The sequence below is a fragment of the Gallinula chloropus genome (genome assembly GCF_964237585.1).
Source record: "Gallinula chloropus genome assembly, chromosome: 9".
NCBI lineage: Eukaryota > Metazoa > Chordata > Aves > Gruiformes > Rallidae > Gallinula > Gallinula chloropus.
Window position 1 is genome coordinate 1,633,158 of NC_140094.1, and position 14,048 is coordinate 1,647,205.

Genomic DNA, 14,048 nt, shown 5'->3' on the forward strand with positions numbered 1-14,048 from the left:
GGGCGGAAAGGGGCCGCGGCCGCCTCACGGCGCCTCGCTGCCTGCGGCCGCCTCAGGGCGCCGGCGGCTGAAGGCCTCGGGCAGCGCCGGTTGGGATGGGCGGTGGCTGCGTCCCGCCGGCCGCCCCCTCCCCTCCCCGCCCCGCCTTGCGCCAGGTGCGCGGCCAAACGGCCGGTGCGCTGCGCCGCGGGTCATCCCCGCCACGAGGCGGCGGCACTGTGCCCGCACTGGCTGTCACCGCCCTGCCCCCCCACCCCCCCACCCCGTGACCGGAACTCCGCCGCCAGCAGCCTCGGCGCGCGGGTGACGTTGTGCGCCGTCCGGGCGGAGGGGAGGCCCGGAGGGGGCGGCTGGGGCCATGGAGGCCGCCGCCAAAGGCGCCTTCGTGCTCGGCAACCTGGCCGAGGTGGTGGAGCGCGTCCTCGGCTTCCTGCCCACCAAGGCGCTGCTGCGCGCCGCCTGGTAAGGGGGTACGGGGCGGGGGGGGGTGGTGGGGGTGGTGGGGGCGGGGGTGCTGCCGGGGGAGCAGCAGCAGCGGCGGCGGCGGCTCCTCCTCGACGCGGCGCGTCCGTGGTGTGTTGCAGCGTGTGCCGGCTGTGGAGGGAGTGCGCCCGGCGGATCCTGCGGGCGCGGCAGCGCGTCGCCTGGGTGTCGGCGCTGGAGCCGGGCCCCGCCGACAGCCACGCGCTGGTGCGCGCCCTGGCCCGCGAGCTGGAGGTGGGTGGGCGCGCGCTCCTGGGGGGGGGGGGGGGCGGTTGGTGCCTGCGCGCCTCAGGGCGGCTCGCGCAGGGCGGGAAGGGCAGCGCCGGCCTCCCGCTCCCTCGGCCCCCTCGGCCCGGCCCCCTCCGGCGGGACCCGCCCGGCAGCGGCCCCGCTTCTTCCCCCCGCTCTCGTTGCAGAAGGTGCACGTACTGCCCCAGACTGTGCTGTACGTAGCGGATGCGGAAACCTTCAGCGGGCACGAGGAGTGCCACGAGCAGAAGAAAGGTACGGCCTGAGGGGCAGCCCTCCCCCCCCCCCCCCCTTCGCGCCCCTTCCCAGGGAGTCCGGGCCCCCCACGCCAGCTTTGCACTTGGGATGCAAACGGCTTGTCTATCTGCCTGTCAGCAGCCCCACCACAGGCGGCAGCGGCTGCAAGGTTCGTCCCAGGGCTGCTGGGAACAACCCGGCCTTACTTCTACCTCACCTTTTTTTCCCTTCCTTTTTTCTTTTATTTTAACAGCCAGGAAAAGAAATAGCAAAGAAACCGCAATTGCCCTGGAAAAGCTGTTGCCAAAGCGATGTCAAGTTCTTGGACTGGTCACCCCAGGGATTGTAGGTAAGAGGGGAACGCGTGGTGTTATGGGTGGTTAGCTTGAAGGCATCTAGTGCAGCCTAGTCCTCTTCTGTTTGTCACAGCTTCATGTGTCTCTGAAAGCAGAGTCGTGCAGACTGCTGGGAGAGTTCTCATGGCAGTTAATGTGTGCTCCCACCTTGCTCAGCCCTAGCTTACTAGTGCAGAGCATCACTAGTAGGTCGTGTAGGTCTTAAATTCTTATTTCCTGCAGTGCCAGTATAATTTGAAGTGTTGATTTAATTGAGCAGGTAGCTTACTGTATTTTTATCTGGCATTGTAGTGTAGTGATTGATCGTTTCTTGGATTTATCTGTGCTTTTCGTGGTCACGTCATGACCTGTAGTACAGGACATCCTTAGTGGGTACCTGTGTTACAGCAGGAGGTGTAGGCAACAATGATGGAAAATTCACAGCCTTCCTTGGTAGTCGTGTTCAAGTGCTGCTTTTTTTTTTTTTTAATCATTAGACCATTTTGTCCTAGTTTCTTCACCTAAATTCTCGTCCCATAGCATAAGTGGGATGTTTGATTGCTGTCACTAGCATAATGGCATGAAGCTGTGCCAGGGCAGGTTTAGATTAGATATTAGAAAAAAATTCTTTACTGAAAGAGTTTTCAGGGCTGGAACAGGCTGCCCAGGGAGGTGGTTGTGTCACCTTCCCTGGATGTGTTTAAAAAAAGGGTAGACGAGGTACTTAGGGATATGGTTTAGCTTAGGATGGGGCTTGATGATCTTCAAAGGTCTTTTCCAACCTTGTGATTCTGTGATAATTCCCTATAATAGGCTCCCAATGTTTGCGTCCGTTTGCTGTATGCTGCCATCAAATGCTCCTGTAACACCTTTTCTCATTTCACCTGTGGTCCTTAAAAATCTGAGTATGTTTGCGTATACTGACCTGCTGAAGCCAGCAGGAAGGCTTGAGACATTGGTATTGCACTGCTTGTTTTCCAACTCATTTATAGCTGGCATGGCCAGAGGGAAATGTCCCAGTGTAGCTGCGTCTCGCTGTGATTTCAGCATGATCAGTAGCCAGCAGGGCTCCAACCTGCTTCATCTTACTGAAACTTCAGTGTAAAAATCACACCTGCTGTCAGTTAGATATGGGGTTAAGGAAGTGGACTGTCACGCTTTTACATCATCTGAGCTGTTTTGCTTCTTTAGTCTGTGTTCCAGCAGAGGTGAAAGTATTAGAACTCCCGAACACGAGATGTCTGCCTTTCTCTCTTGTAGTTACCCCCATGGGTTCAAGCAGCAATCAGCCGCAAGAAATCGAAGGGGGAGAAGCTGGGTTTGCCCTGCTGTTTCCCAAAATTGATGGGGTGAAAATTCATACCTTCCACTTTTCAAAAGATGTGAAGAACAGGGTCTTTGATGAAAGTAAATTTGCTGAAGCAGGTATGTCCTTGTCCTCCTTTCTGCGGGCTCTGGTGAAGCGTTGTATTGCTCTCCTAGGCACCAGTGTGGATGGGACAGCTTCTGTGCTGGTTCCATTCACAGAGCACCCTGTGGCTCTCCAGGGCTGCAGCTGGAGTGTTACTATATTGTTGATCTCGAGTTACCTTGAGTTACCTTGAGTTACCTCGGTCTGCGTCCAAGTGGAGCTGTTCAGAGGGGGCTGTTGGGTTTTGAGCAACCTCTAATTGGGTGAAAATTAATGATAAACGAGTCTGTGCTGTTGGAAGCGATCACTACAGTTGAGAAATGAGCGGGGAGGACCTGCTGCTTCTCCAAAATTGCACTTAGATCCCAGTGCAGTGCTGCAGCAAGGAAAGGGAGAACAGAAGAGACCGTATTTCAGCAGACAGCGCGCGTTCCTCACGTTGCATCCTCAGCAGGGTAGATAATTTATGACAAGATGGATCAGGAAGGTTTCTTGCGGAACCTGGGAGCTTCTTCCCTGGGATAAGCAACTGTCTGACTTACCTGAAAATGAAATACGATATGTAAAGCGATTTACTGCATTGTGGTTCTCGTTGAACAACCTGTATGCTCAGTTCTTATCTGAGTAAGGCTGCCAAGTAAAACTGAGAGGCTGTGGTAAAATGCAAATGCTCTGCTAAAGAGGTGGAAAGCTGGAGGAAGCAGATGCCAATTTCTCTTCTTTGCTAGGTTCTTCTTGGAGATTCTCCCTTGCATGGGGGATGCAGCCTAGCTCCTCAATACCTGGGCAACTTGTGTGTCACCTTCCCAACTATGGCACTGGAAAGCCACTCCTAGAGGTGTGACACATTATTTGAGGAGAGGCTAGGATGGTTGAGCTTTAGTGGTCAGGGATAAAACTAAGAGGGCTGCTGTTCGTGTTTTCATTTGTAGGTCTGAAGAATAACCCAGATCTCCGGGTAGTTCTTCTGTTTGGATACAACTCCTGGAAGTCTGGAGCAACTCGGTTTCTTCATCAAATAGTCAACCCTTTGAATGAGAAAAGTATCATCCTGGCTGGGGGACAAGTGGAGAGTTTTACATCGTTGACTTCTGAGAAGTAGGTGTCTCTTCTAAGGTACCTTTTAAAGACGATTTTAAAGTGGGAGCAGCATTGCAGAAGCCATAGCCTTTTAGTTACTTCCTATTAGAGATGTCTTTTACCAGGAGGAAAACGGTAGGTGGTTTGGTTTTTTAAGAGAATAAGGTCCAACTGCTACACTGTGATCTAGCCAGAAAAGCTGGAAGCTTTGTGTGACTTTTTTGTGTGACAAACTGGATTCCAGAAACCCAGCTGGGAGAAACCCACTGTGAAGGAAATCTCCAGCTCCAGATACCCTATGTGTGTTCATTGCAGTCTGTTTACTCTCTAGCTTGCAGATAAATTCTCACTCACTGTGGTGGAGGCCAGTTATGTGAACGTTTTGTTTCTGTATCAACCCTGTTTTGTTTATGCTGCAGAGCAGTAGCTGAACACGCGACCAGGACTGTGCCCTAGGAGCACACCTGGTAAGGTGTTGCTGCTGATGGATGCAGCACTTGCAGGACTGGGCTAGATCTCATCTAGCTTACGGCCTTTCCCTCCTCCTGGATCCCTGCAGGGCAGATTTGGGTCCCGGTTGCTCCACCTGCTCTGCTGCACAGGGGAGGAGAGCCCTTTGTGCTGCCTGACCCCACAGGGCTTTGCTGGTTTGTCCTCACTGTGTATCCTGTGCAGTGCAGACACTGCTGCGGGCTCTTCTCTGTACTAGTCTGTAGTAATGCCAACATTTTTCTTGTCCCTGATGTGTGCCAGCTGCACCATTACTCCAAATAAGAGAGCTGACTGTACATTAATTTCTCACTGGTAAAGCCCAAGTAGGTAAGAACTAAAACCAATGTGTCCTGGCCAGCCAAGGAGACTGAAAACAATAGGAATCTGAAGTAGTTACTGACTGCTCCCTTGTTTTGATGGGTAAATGCTGAGTACCTTTGCTTGTCTTAAGTTTAACTAATAGGTTAGATGGAGTTACAGAGTTGTGACGTACACAAACTGCTGCGTTTGGCACATATGTGAAAGGCAGGCTTATGCTTCATCCGTGGCAATGGATCTGCATGTTGTTCCTTGCAGAAGGTTGCATTAAATAAAGGTTGGTAAAACGTGAGATTTTTAGCTCTGGGCTGGCTTGCAAAAAGCTCTACGATGTTGGTCTACTTTGAAATCTACTTGTGCCACAGCAGAGGTTACTCCGGTTGGCAGTGGTCTCTCCGGAACATTCTCTTAACTCGGTGCCTGTTGCCTTTCAGTCACAACGCCCAGCCCGGCGATGCCTGCGGGGTGGTTGGGCTGGCTTTCAGCGGGCCCCAGATCCAGAGTGCCACTGTCCTGTTAGATCAGGATGTAGCCGATGAGAGGACAGCCGAAGCCGCCATGCAGCGCCTCAAAGCAGCAAACATCCCCGAGCGCAACACCATTGGCTTCATGTTTGCCTGTGTTGGCAGAGGATACCGCCACTACAAAACCAAAAGGAACATGGAAGCAGATGCGTTTAGGAAGTTTTTTCCAAACGTTCCCCTCTTTGGCTTCTTTGGACATGGGGAAATAGGATGTGATCGAATAGTTACTGGGAATTTTGTGCTGAGAGAATGTAATGACATAAAAGATGACCTGCTTCATGGTTATACTACTGTTATGACTCTCATTCATCTTGGTTCAACTAAAGCAAACCAAGTGTAAATATGTTTTTAACTCTTCAGTGAGCTGTTTGTTTCATTCCAGAAAGCTGAGAAGTCTGGAAGAGCAGATGTCTTGCAGTCAAAACCCCTTCCAAAACATAAACATCATTTTGGTAATATCAGATCTTTTAGTTGGAATAGAGTTAACTATCATAGCTGCAGGAAAGCTTTGCATTTTGTGTAATCCTCTGTATGCATCAGAATTGCCGGTGAATGCTGTTTGATGGAGCTCTGCAATTGGAGAGAGCCTCTTTCTTCCAAAAGGAGAATGGTTTGCACAAATGGCAGTTGGAGTCCAAATATAAACATGTATAACGAAGCAGGACCTTGATGTGCTCTATCTATGTATGTCAAACAGTCTAGAAGAACTTCTGATGCATACTGAAATACTGCTGCATAAAATCCATTGTTTCCTTTATTTCATTTGAAGAGAGATGCACAACCTGCCCAGACTTGAGTCCTGTTTACAGAGCTGAATGGTTTTACTAGATAAAAGGAATGAAAATCTTTAGAGAAAAATAACAAAAGTGTTCGTTAAATAAAGATGAAAATACATAAAAGCACCTTGCCTTCTATTCTTAAAGGAAATGCTCTGATTTGAAAAGGTCTTGTCCACTCACAGGCTTGTCTTGGCTCACCATCTTGAACTGAATTTCAGTTGTCTGGTTTAGATAGTCTGGCAGTTCGTGTGTACCAGCTGTCTCAGGCTTTCTCTGTTGAAGTTCATACAGTCAGAGTGCACTGGCTGCCTTTTCTTTTAGATTCTTTTGTAGTGTGATGCTCTGTTATGAGCCTTTAAATCCAGAGTGCTGAAGATTAAGACAACCTGCTGTCTTAAGGTTCCTTTTAAAAGGTTTTTTGCTTTTTAATTTGAAGTTGTGGGGCAGCAAGATCTGGCTGTGTTCTCCTTGTGTGCAGCCTTTAAACAAGCCTCGTGCTCTCGCGTGGTTTTCCCATCCTTGTACGTCAGTCACCTGTTTTGATTGCTGCAGCTGGAATGCGGTGTTGTGAGGTTCTAAATTCAGCATAGTCTCACTATAGCTAATAATATATTTGCTCCCTTTTAAATTCTCTCCTCCCTTCTATTTTCACTTAGTAATCAAACAACAAGGAAATAATGATTTTGTACCATTTCACTGCACTTGTAAGTGCCCAGTCAGGCGTCTGGCTCATTTTTTAGCAGAGTAAAAAGGAAATACTTAGCTGTATGTTGTACAACAAAATAACAGTATTTTGCTTTAAATGTACCTACAGAAGGTACAGTTGACAGCCTTTTGCCCATACCTAAGTAAAACTTTTCCTGGAGCTGGCTTAATGAGCCCAGGTATAGGCACAGGGCCTGAGAGGTACCCGCTGGTTTCAGAGGGTGCTAAGCTGGGACAGCACTTGGCTGCGGCTGTGCTGCTGATGGTTTTTAGTAATTAGAAGACAGGACGAGCTGTGAACTCCCAGCGTCTGCCTAGGGATAGGAGATTACAAAGTGCAGGCGTGACTTAGAAAGGGTGTAGTTACTGCATTTAGAAGGAAAGGTGCTTGGAAACGGGGTATGCTGGAATTTTTAGAGAAGCCTCTCAGTGGGAGGTGGATACGTGTTTTTTCAGCGTAACCGGAATGTTGCGTTTGGCCCCTTCTGTCTGCACAAGGTACATGTTTAATGGGAGGCAAAGAACGTGATTCATTTCTGTAACACCGGCAGGATTCCTGCAGCTGTTAGCACGAGTTCAGGCTAGTCAGCATCACTGCTGGCATAAGCCTTTAAAAAAGTCTTGAAAAGCTCGCTAAGAAGGCTAAACTTTAACTTTTTGCTGTAGTCAAAGTAGGTGAAGTGCGACCAATCATTGTGTCCTGTGCTCCGGTGCAAACCTGTCCAGAAGTGTTGGAAGAAGCAGATGAGATCAGCGATGGTGTGGCAAAACAGGAAGCAAAAGTGGTCTGAAGGGGCTAATTGTCAGCAAGGTCCTGTAGCTGCCCAGTCCTGTAGTCCTGTAGCTGCGGACACACACTTAAGAGGTAAACGTAGTACAGGAAAGGCGTTGCGGTGGAACCCCAAGAGCCTGGACCAGAGTCCAGGATCACCTCCCCAACCTTTGGGAATGGGCATAAGCCCAGGGCACCCCAGGATCATGTCCTGTCTCCTGGAGCGTGTCATGTCATTCCAAATCTATGATGAAAGGGTTTTGCTATCCAAATTCCTTTGGCCTCCGCACTGTAATTTGCTTTTCAGCCATGGCATCTCCGGAGTTAGCCCAAAATACATCTGCTTAAGAGGTGCATGTACCAAAAAACAGTGTGGGGCTTTATGTCTCTCTCACTCAAAAGATAATCATGAGGTTTTAAAGTGAACAAACTTAGTTAAATGAATATTCAGTAGTTGAGGGAAATGTGAACAACAGGACTGCTCTAAAGATCATTATTTGCAGTTGCAGTGCTGATGGTAGTGTGTTTCCAGCAAGAGAATGTAGTCCCCAAGTGACCACAACTGGATTTTGGTTTTGTTAAAGAAAAAAGAACCTTCAAAGTCATAAGACGTGCAGGGAAGAGCGATGGTTTTGCTGACAAAAGGTAAACAACATTCTTTCTCTCCATGTTTTGAATAAGAATAGTATTGTGTTGTGCAGTTTTCTTAATGTGTCTTTCAATTAAGTGAACTGTAGGTTTCAGAAGTACAGAAATCATGTGCTTCTAATGTGAGGAGAGTGATGTATAGCCTCATGCTTGCACAACCAAAACAGCAACTACCAAACATAAAACTATTAGTGTAAGTTTTATTTTAAAACTAATAATACCAAACTTCCCTCATTATAGAATGTTTTTATAACATGCAGTTGTAAGAAAGCAAGAATAATTTGATAAACAGGAGTCAGATTCTGCTAAATGGTCACAACTGTACTGCCAGGAAGCAATTCCAGTCAGAAACGGACAGGATGGTGAACTTGGGGTTCGTTAGTCTCCGTGTCAGGTTTGTTTTGGCCCGAGTTAATATTGGAATGAGCCTTTGGTAGATGAATGACTCAGACTGAGTTGTGCCCCCTTGGCAGGGAACAACTAAGTAACAAGATAAGTAATGACTTTCAGCATGTAGCAGAGAGGGTGGGTAAGCATGTTAAACCTCAGACCAAATTTTGGAAAAAAACAAGTGGTTACAAATGATTCTTCATTAATTGTTAGTTAAAAGCCTACCTTAAAACTCACTCAGTGTCACTACCCCCCTCCTTAGTTTATTTTTGTCTTTCTAAAAATAAACGGAGACCTTCTTTCTACCAGAAGTAACTCTAGTGGTGCTCATTAGCTGTCATGTACAAGGCTAACTTTGGTATTGACCTACGTTTTCTGAAGCCCTGGTGCCTGGGCAAATGAGAGAACAACTTAAAAACATCTGCCATGCCTGCTTCTCGTTGGTTCAGTGGAATGATACTGGAAAACAAAGGTTGTGGTCTGGAAGTTTGTTTAGTTAGAAGTTACAAAGGTAGTAAACACGTAAATTTAAACGGTCTTTTATATGAGCACTCTGCAAGTGTTAAGAAAATAATTATTTCCCCTGCTGTAGGATAATTTTTCATTATTGTGGGGAAGACTTTCTTTTTTAATACTCTTAGGAGCTTGTGGTGGATCTCAAATACATTTCACTTTAATGTAGCAGCTGTATTTTGTGCACACATAATGCATTAGGTTCTACTGGAAATTCCTCCTGTTCCTAAGCCCGTTCTGCAGCCAGCACAGGCTCCAGAAGAGGCTGTTTTTTCGGAGGGACTCTGGATTGGCCTTGAGGGTGTTGTGTTGCCTTTAACAAAGCATCTCCTGAACTGCAGGCTCCGAGGTGTGCAAGGAGGTAAACTGGACTCACTTCTGCTGGTGATGGTGGTGGATGGGGCCCTGGGCAGCCTTGTGTAGCTCCAGGCCTGGAGGTTGGTGTCCCTGCCTGTGGCAGGGGGGTTGGAGCTCTATGATCCTTGGGGTCCCTTCCAACCCAGACCAGTCTATGATCGTACAACCTTTGTGCTGATTACCATACTCCTGCCAACACTCAGTAACCATGTAGGGTCTTTTGCCAAGCAGACAGTATATAGCTGTGGTAAAGAAGGAGACTTTTTTTTTTTCCCCAAAGGAAAAAGGATTATTTGGAAATGATGTTACTTGGTTACTTATGTTGGAGTTATTCCTATTAGCTGCCTCTCTGCTAAGTTTTTTTTTTTTAGGAGCAAAAATTTTCTTCCCAAATCAATCTGTGCTCCCCAATGCTTTTAAAAAACAATTTATAAATTGTGATCATTACATTTCACAGCTAGAACCTTGCTGAGATTAGCAGGTAGCACAAAATTCTCAAAATAAATGTTTGGGAGTGATTCACATCACTGAATCAGTGGCAGTCACGTCACCTTTTCAAGACAAGTTTTCACAGCCCGAAGAGTTAGAAACAGCTTTTTTAAAATGAGCTAGTCTTAGCTGAGTTTGTCAGTTTGGCAACAATGAGAGCAAGTGCTAATTCCCTCCAAACAGGGACTCTCCTACAATGTCCTGAACTGGTGAAAATGACCAAATAGTTTGAAACAGCAGCAAATTCTGTGATGGAGAACACACAACATAGATTCTAATTACAGAGCCCTGTTAAAAAAAACGCCAGCAATTGATGCTCAGCTACAGTTTTACAGCCCATAATTTGCCTGTACAGAACTTGTCAAAATATCATTACTTACATTGAGAGGACAATTTTAAAACAGTCTCTTTTAATGTACACTGAAAAGGAACGCTCAGATGTTACACAAGCTGATGAGGTGGAGGTGCGCTTGGAAGGGCAGTTTTAATTTGGGGGTTGAAGCCAGCACTGTCCTGTTACATCAGGTTCTCCAGCTGCAGGTTTTGTTCACGCCCCCTTAGCTGGCTATGGAAACAATGCCTGCTGAAAGGCGTTGTGAGAGTCCCCAGCGTGGAACCCAGGGCCAGCCCTGCCTCTGGGTGTTCCACTGACTTGGTACTGGGTACTTGGCGATCTCGAAATTGCTCTCTCACATTACATACAGATTATGTTGAATGCATCACAGTCACAAGAAAGGCAAAAACAGGCTTTGGATAAGCACAAGCAGATAATGTTACATGCAATAATGAAAAAGCTTTGGGTTTTTTTAAACATCTTTAGGCATGCAGATGTTTGGGGTTTTCTGTTTGCTCATTTCCCCCCAGAGCGCAGGAAATGCTGCATTACTCACTTGAAAGAAACACATTTTTCACTAATCTTGACCACAAAGAGAAAATAATTTATGTCTGTATTGTTTTGATTATTTTGTATAATCTGAGATACAGAAATATTCCATATCTTAAATCATTTAGGTGTATAGATGTTGACAGAAACATACCTCAGAGAGGTACGGTGAACATAGATACGCATCCCAGTAATCTAAGTAACATTGCCAGAGGATTGCAATAGTTTAGTTCTTTTTTTCCCCCAAATGTGTACAGGTAAGTCTTCATTAACAGGCCTGAGTTTGAAGGTGGTCACAGTACAAGCAAAAACTCTCATCCAAACTAATGCACAGTCTTTTTGGTTTTTACTGGAAGCAGCTTGACGTCCTTTACATCTGTGAAACCCATAACCACCTCTGGCTAACGCTTTCCCTGGGCAGTCCTTTCTAGGTACGTGTCTCCTGACACAGAATTTGCTGATCACAGGATGGGATTTTTAGCCTTTCAGGTGAGCTCACTGCTTTCCCTCTCTGCCTGGGCTCAGTTTGGTAGCGCCCGGTCAGAACACTCCCAAGAGAACGCGATGGCACAGACACTATTTCTGTGGTTGGACATTCTCCTGCTGTTTCTTCTCTGCATTCCATTTTCAAGTAACTGAGCCAGACTATCAGAACCCCTCCACTGCTCTTTAAAAACAGGGCCAGGAGGAAAATAATCTTTTAGTGCAGTGAATTGTGAAGGGGTCGAATAAGGCTGCAGCTAACTTAAAAATGGGAAGTGGTACCAGACTGCCTGTTGATCTTCCTGCTTAATATTTAACAATAGAAATCAAAAGATTATGCAGCACAGAGAAATCCTCTTGTTTTCTTTCAACAGCCATTTCTCTTCCTCCTTACATTGCACCTTGCTGCAGTGTGTGTTTGGGCTACTAATGAAAAGAAATCGCATAGAGTACCATATGAGCAACCTCTTACATAGGTCTGTAAAGTGATTTTCTGTCAATGGCTGGCACACAGGTCTGCAAGTGATGAAAAGTTATTTTCAACACATAACTACAAGATTCTGGTATGAAAACAGGATCCTTGGGTATAAAATATTTTTGCCATAACATTATAATCAATTGTTGTGTGATCACATCAGTGGAGGTGCTTAGGAAATTAGCTTTTCCCCTTTTTCTCCCTCCATAACCTTTCAGGTGCTGGAGGGGCAATTTTAAAGACACGAGATCTTCTCTTTCATGAAAACAGGAATTGAGCAGAGAAGGGAGACCTTATTACCTGTCCCTGCATAAACACCTAACACTTTTTGAGACTCCAGTGACTCCAGTAGCAAGATCTGATCCGCTGGAACTGGTGTTTCCTTAGCTTCATTGCTCACAGGACCACTCACTCACTTCATTTCGTAAGCAAGCATTGCTAGAGAGTGTTGTGCTCTTCTCTTAAATGACAGCTACCCTGGTCTTTCTGTGGCATTTGACCATCTTAAAATGAATTTGTAGCCTGATCTCATTCTGACCTGAACATCAAATTCACAAAGCTTGTGAACTGAAATGACTGGTTTTAGAAGCTGAAATGTTCTCAAATGCAACAGGTATGAAGCAGTTTGAATCGCTACTGGGGTTTCCTTTAAAGATACTGTTGTTTCATACATCAACTCGTTTGCTTTTAAACATGGCTTTGGTTTATTCATCCTCACTGTTTGTATAAATGGCTGCCTGAATACTGCAAACAAGATTGGTAACTGTGAATAACGATTCTGTGTCTGTCTAGAGAGCTGGGAGGCTTCTAGGAGTTTATAGAGTACCACTACAGCCCATGTATTTCTTACTTCTTCTCTTGATAATTCCACCTTGAATTTCCATTTAAGATGACAACCAGCCTTTTTCTTCTTCAATGAAAACAGTGTACCAAACTTTAACCTTACTGGGTTGGACTGTCTCAGGATCAGTAACGTATGGCAGTTATTTGACAGCAGTTGTCTTGGATCAGCTTTGACTGAGGCTGTGCAAAGTACTTTAGGTAATAGTAATTTTAATGTGGCTACACATCTCCAAAACTCAGTGTTTGACAGTGGCATGTCCTTACATGACAAAAAAGCATGTTTACCCTTCCTAGCCTTTAAAACATTATCAGCTCCCTTCGGACTATCTGCTAAAGGCTTGAAGTCCAGAAAATAGCTTAGAGGATCTGTTAGTCTGGGGAGAAAGTGATCTTTTAATGCTTTATGTAACTTCACCAGAGACTTCACTGTATCCAGTCCTCTACTTGATTTGGTGCCCTCAGATTCTCCCTTCAGATGCTGACCTTTAACTTGGACTGTAAGTTCTCTGACTTGAGTCCTCAGAAGGTGATGTGGTTTTCTGTTTTGTTTTCTAGTAGCTACTGTTGTAGGGCTTTCTGTTTGACTTATTACCTTACCCACTGTAACAGCCTGCCTTCTCTTCTCTGTCTTGCTGTACTTCAGTCTACATCGATAGCAAATACACACTATTTTTCCTGAAACTAGAGCCTGTAGTAGATACCCCAGGAATAGAAGCTTATGCAACATTTGCATTGCACCTATATTTTTATACCCCTCCAGATTTTTTATTTCAGGGGTAAGAAATCTGTGTTCTGCATTCTCTCCCCTTCCATTTCCTGAAGTTTTCTCCCTTAACTTTCTCCTCAGTGCAGCCTTACAGATCCCATGGAATGAGCTGTCAGGCAATGTGCCATTATGGAAAGGTATCTGGTTTTTGCTGTTTTCCAGTGCTCGGAATGAGGTGAAAGGAGAACTGTTTAGTTTACATTTTCTATGCCTCCAGCTAACCAGATGGTCCCTTTGTGCTGTGAAGGTGGAAAGAGAGAGGGACCATGTCATTTGGCCTTTTTTTGTCTCAGTAAGAGAATTCTGTGAGGAACCAGATAGTGATAGATAATATGCTGGCGTGATCAATAAAGGGTTATGTGAATAAAACAAATAAATCTTTAGAGAGAGCACAGCCAAGACATGTGGCTGGATAATGTTCTGTGCCAGGAATGGACCTGATGAATAAAATTCCTGATTTGTAGCATCTGAAATATAAACTGGAAGAATTAAGTTAAGGTTTAAATCTCCCTCAGTATGAGTGAGATTTTCAGGAGAAAGCAAGATAAAAATAAAACCCACAAGGGAGGTGTCCTGTTTAATATTAGGGATATATACCAAACAAAGGGTAAATACTCTGCCTAGTAAATGTCTTTTAACCATTACCAATCTCTTAATATTTTCTTTTAATGTGAATTAAAATATTGTACCAGGAAGCTGGCCAGTATGCTAGCAGTGGTACCTCATCCACATGTTGCCTACTATTAAAAAAAAATCAGTGTTGGCTAGAAAAAGGTACTTTTTCCCCCCCTACATATAGTAAGTGTATCTGAAACA

General features: G+C 45.7%; 1 protein-coding gene across 1 annotated transcript; it reads left to right on the plus strand.

Moving 5' to 3' along the window:
* Positions 1 to 292: 292 nt before the first annotated feature.
* FBXO22 (F-box protein 22) lies at positions 293 to 6,023 on the plus strand. Its single transcript, XM_084267962.1, has 7 exons — positions 293 to 462; positions 585 to 717; positions 900 to 987; positions 1,223 to 1,318; positions 2,565 to 2,729; positions 3,648 to 3,813; positions 5,040 to 6,023. Exons 1-7 carry the CDS (start codon positions 359 to 361, stop codon positions 5,467 to 5,469), a joined length of 1,182 nt encoding a protein of 393 aa, XP_084124088.1. The 5' UTR covers positions 293 to 358; the 3' UTR covers positions 5,470 to 6,023.
* Positions 6,024 to 14,048: the final 8,025 nt, after the last annotated feature.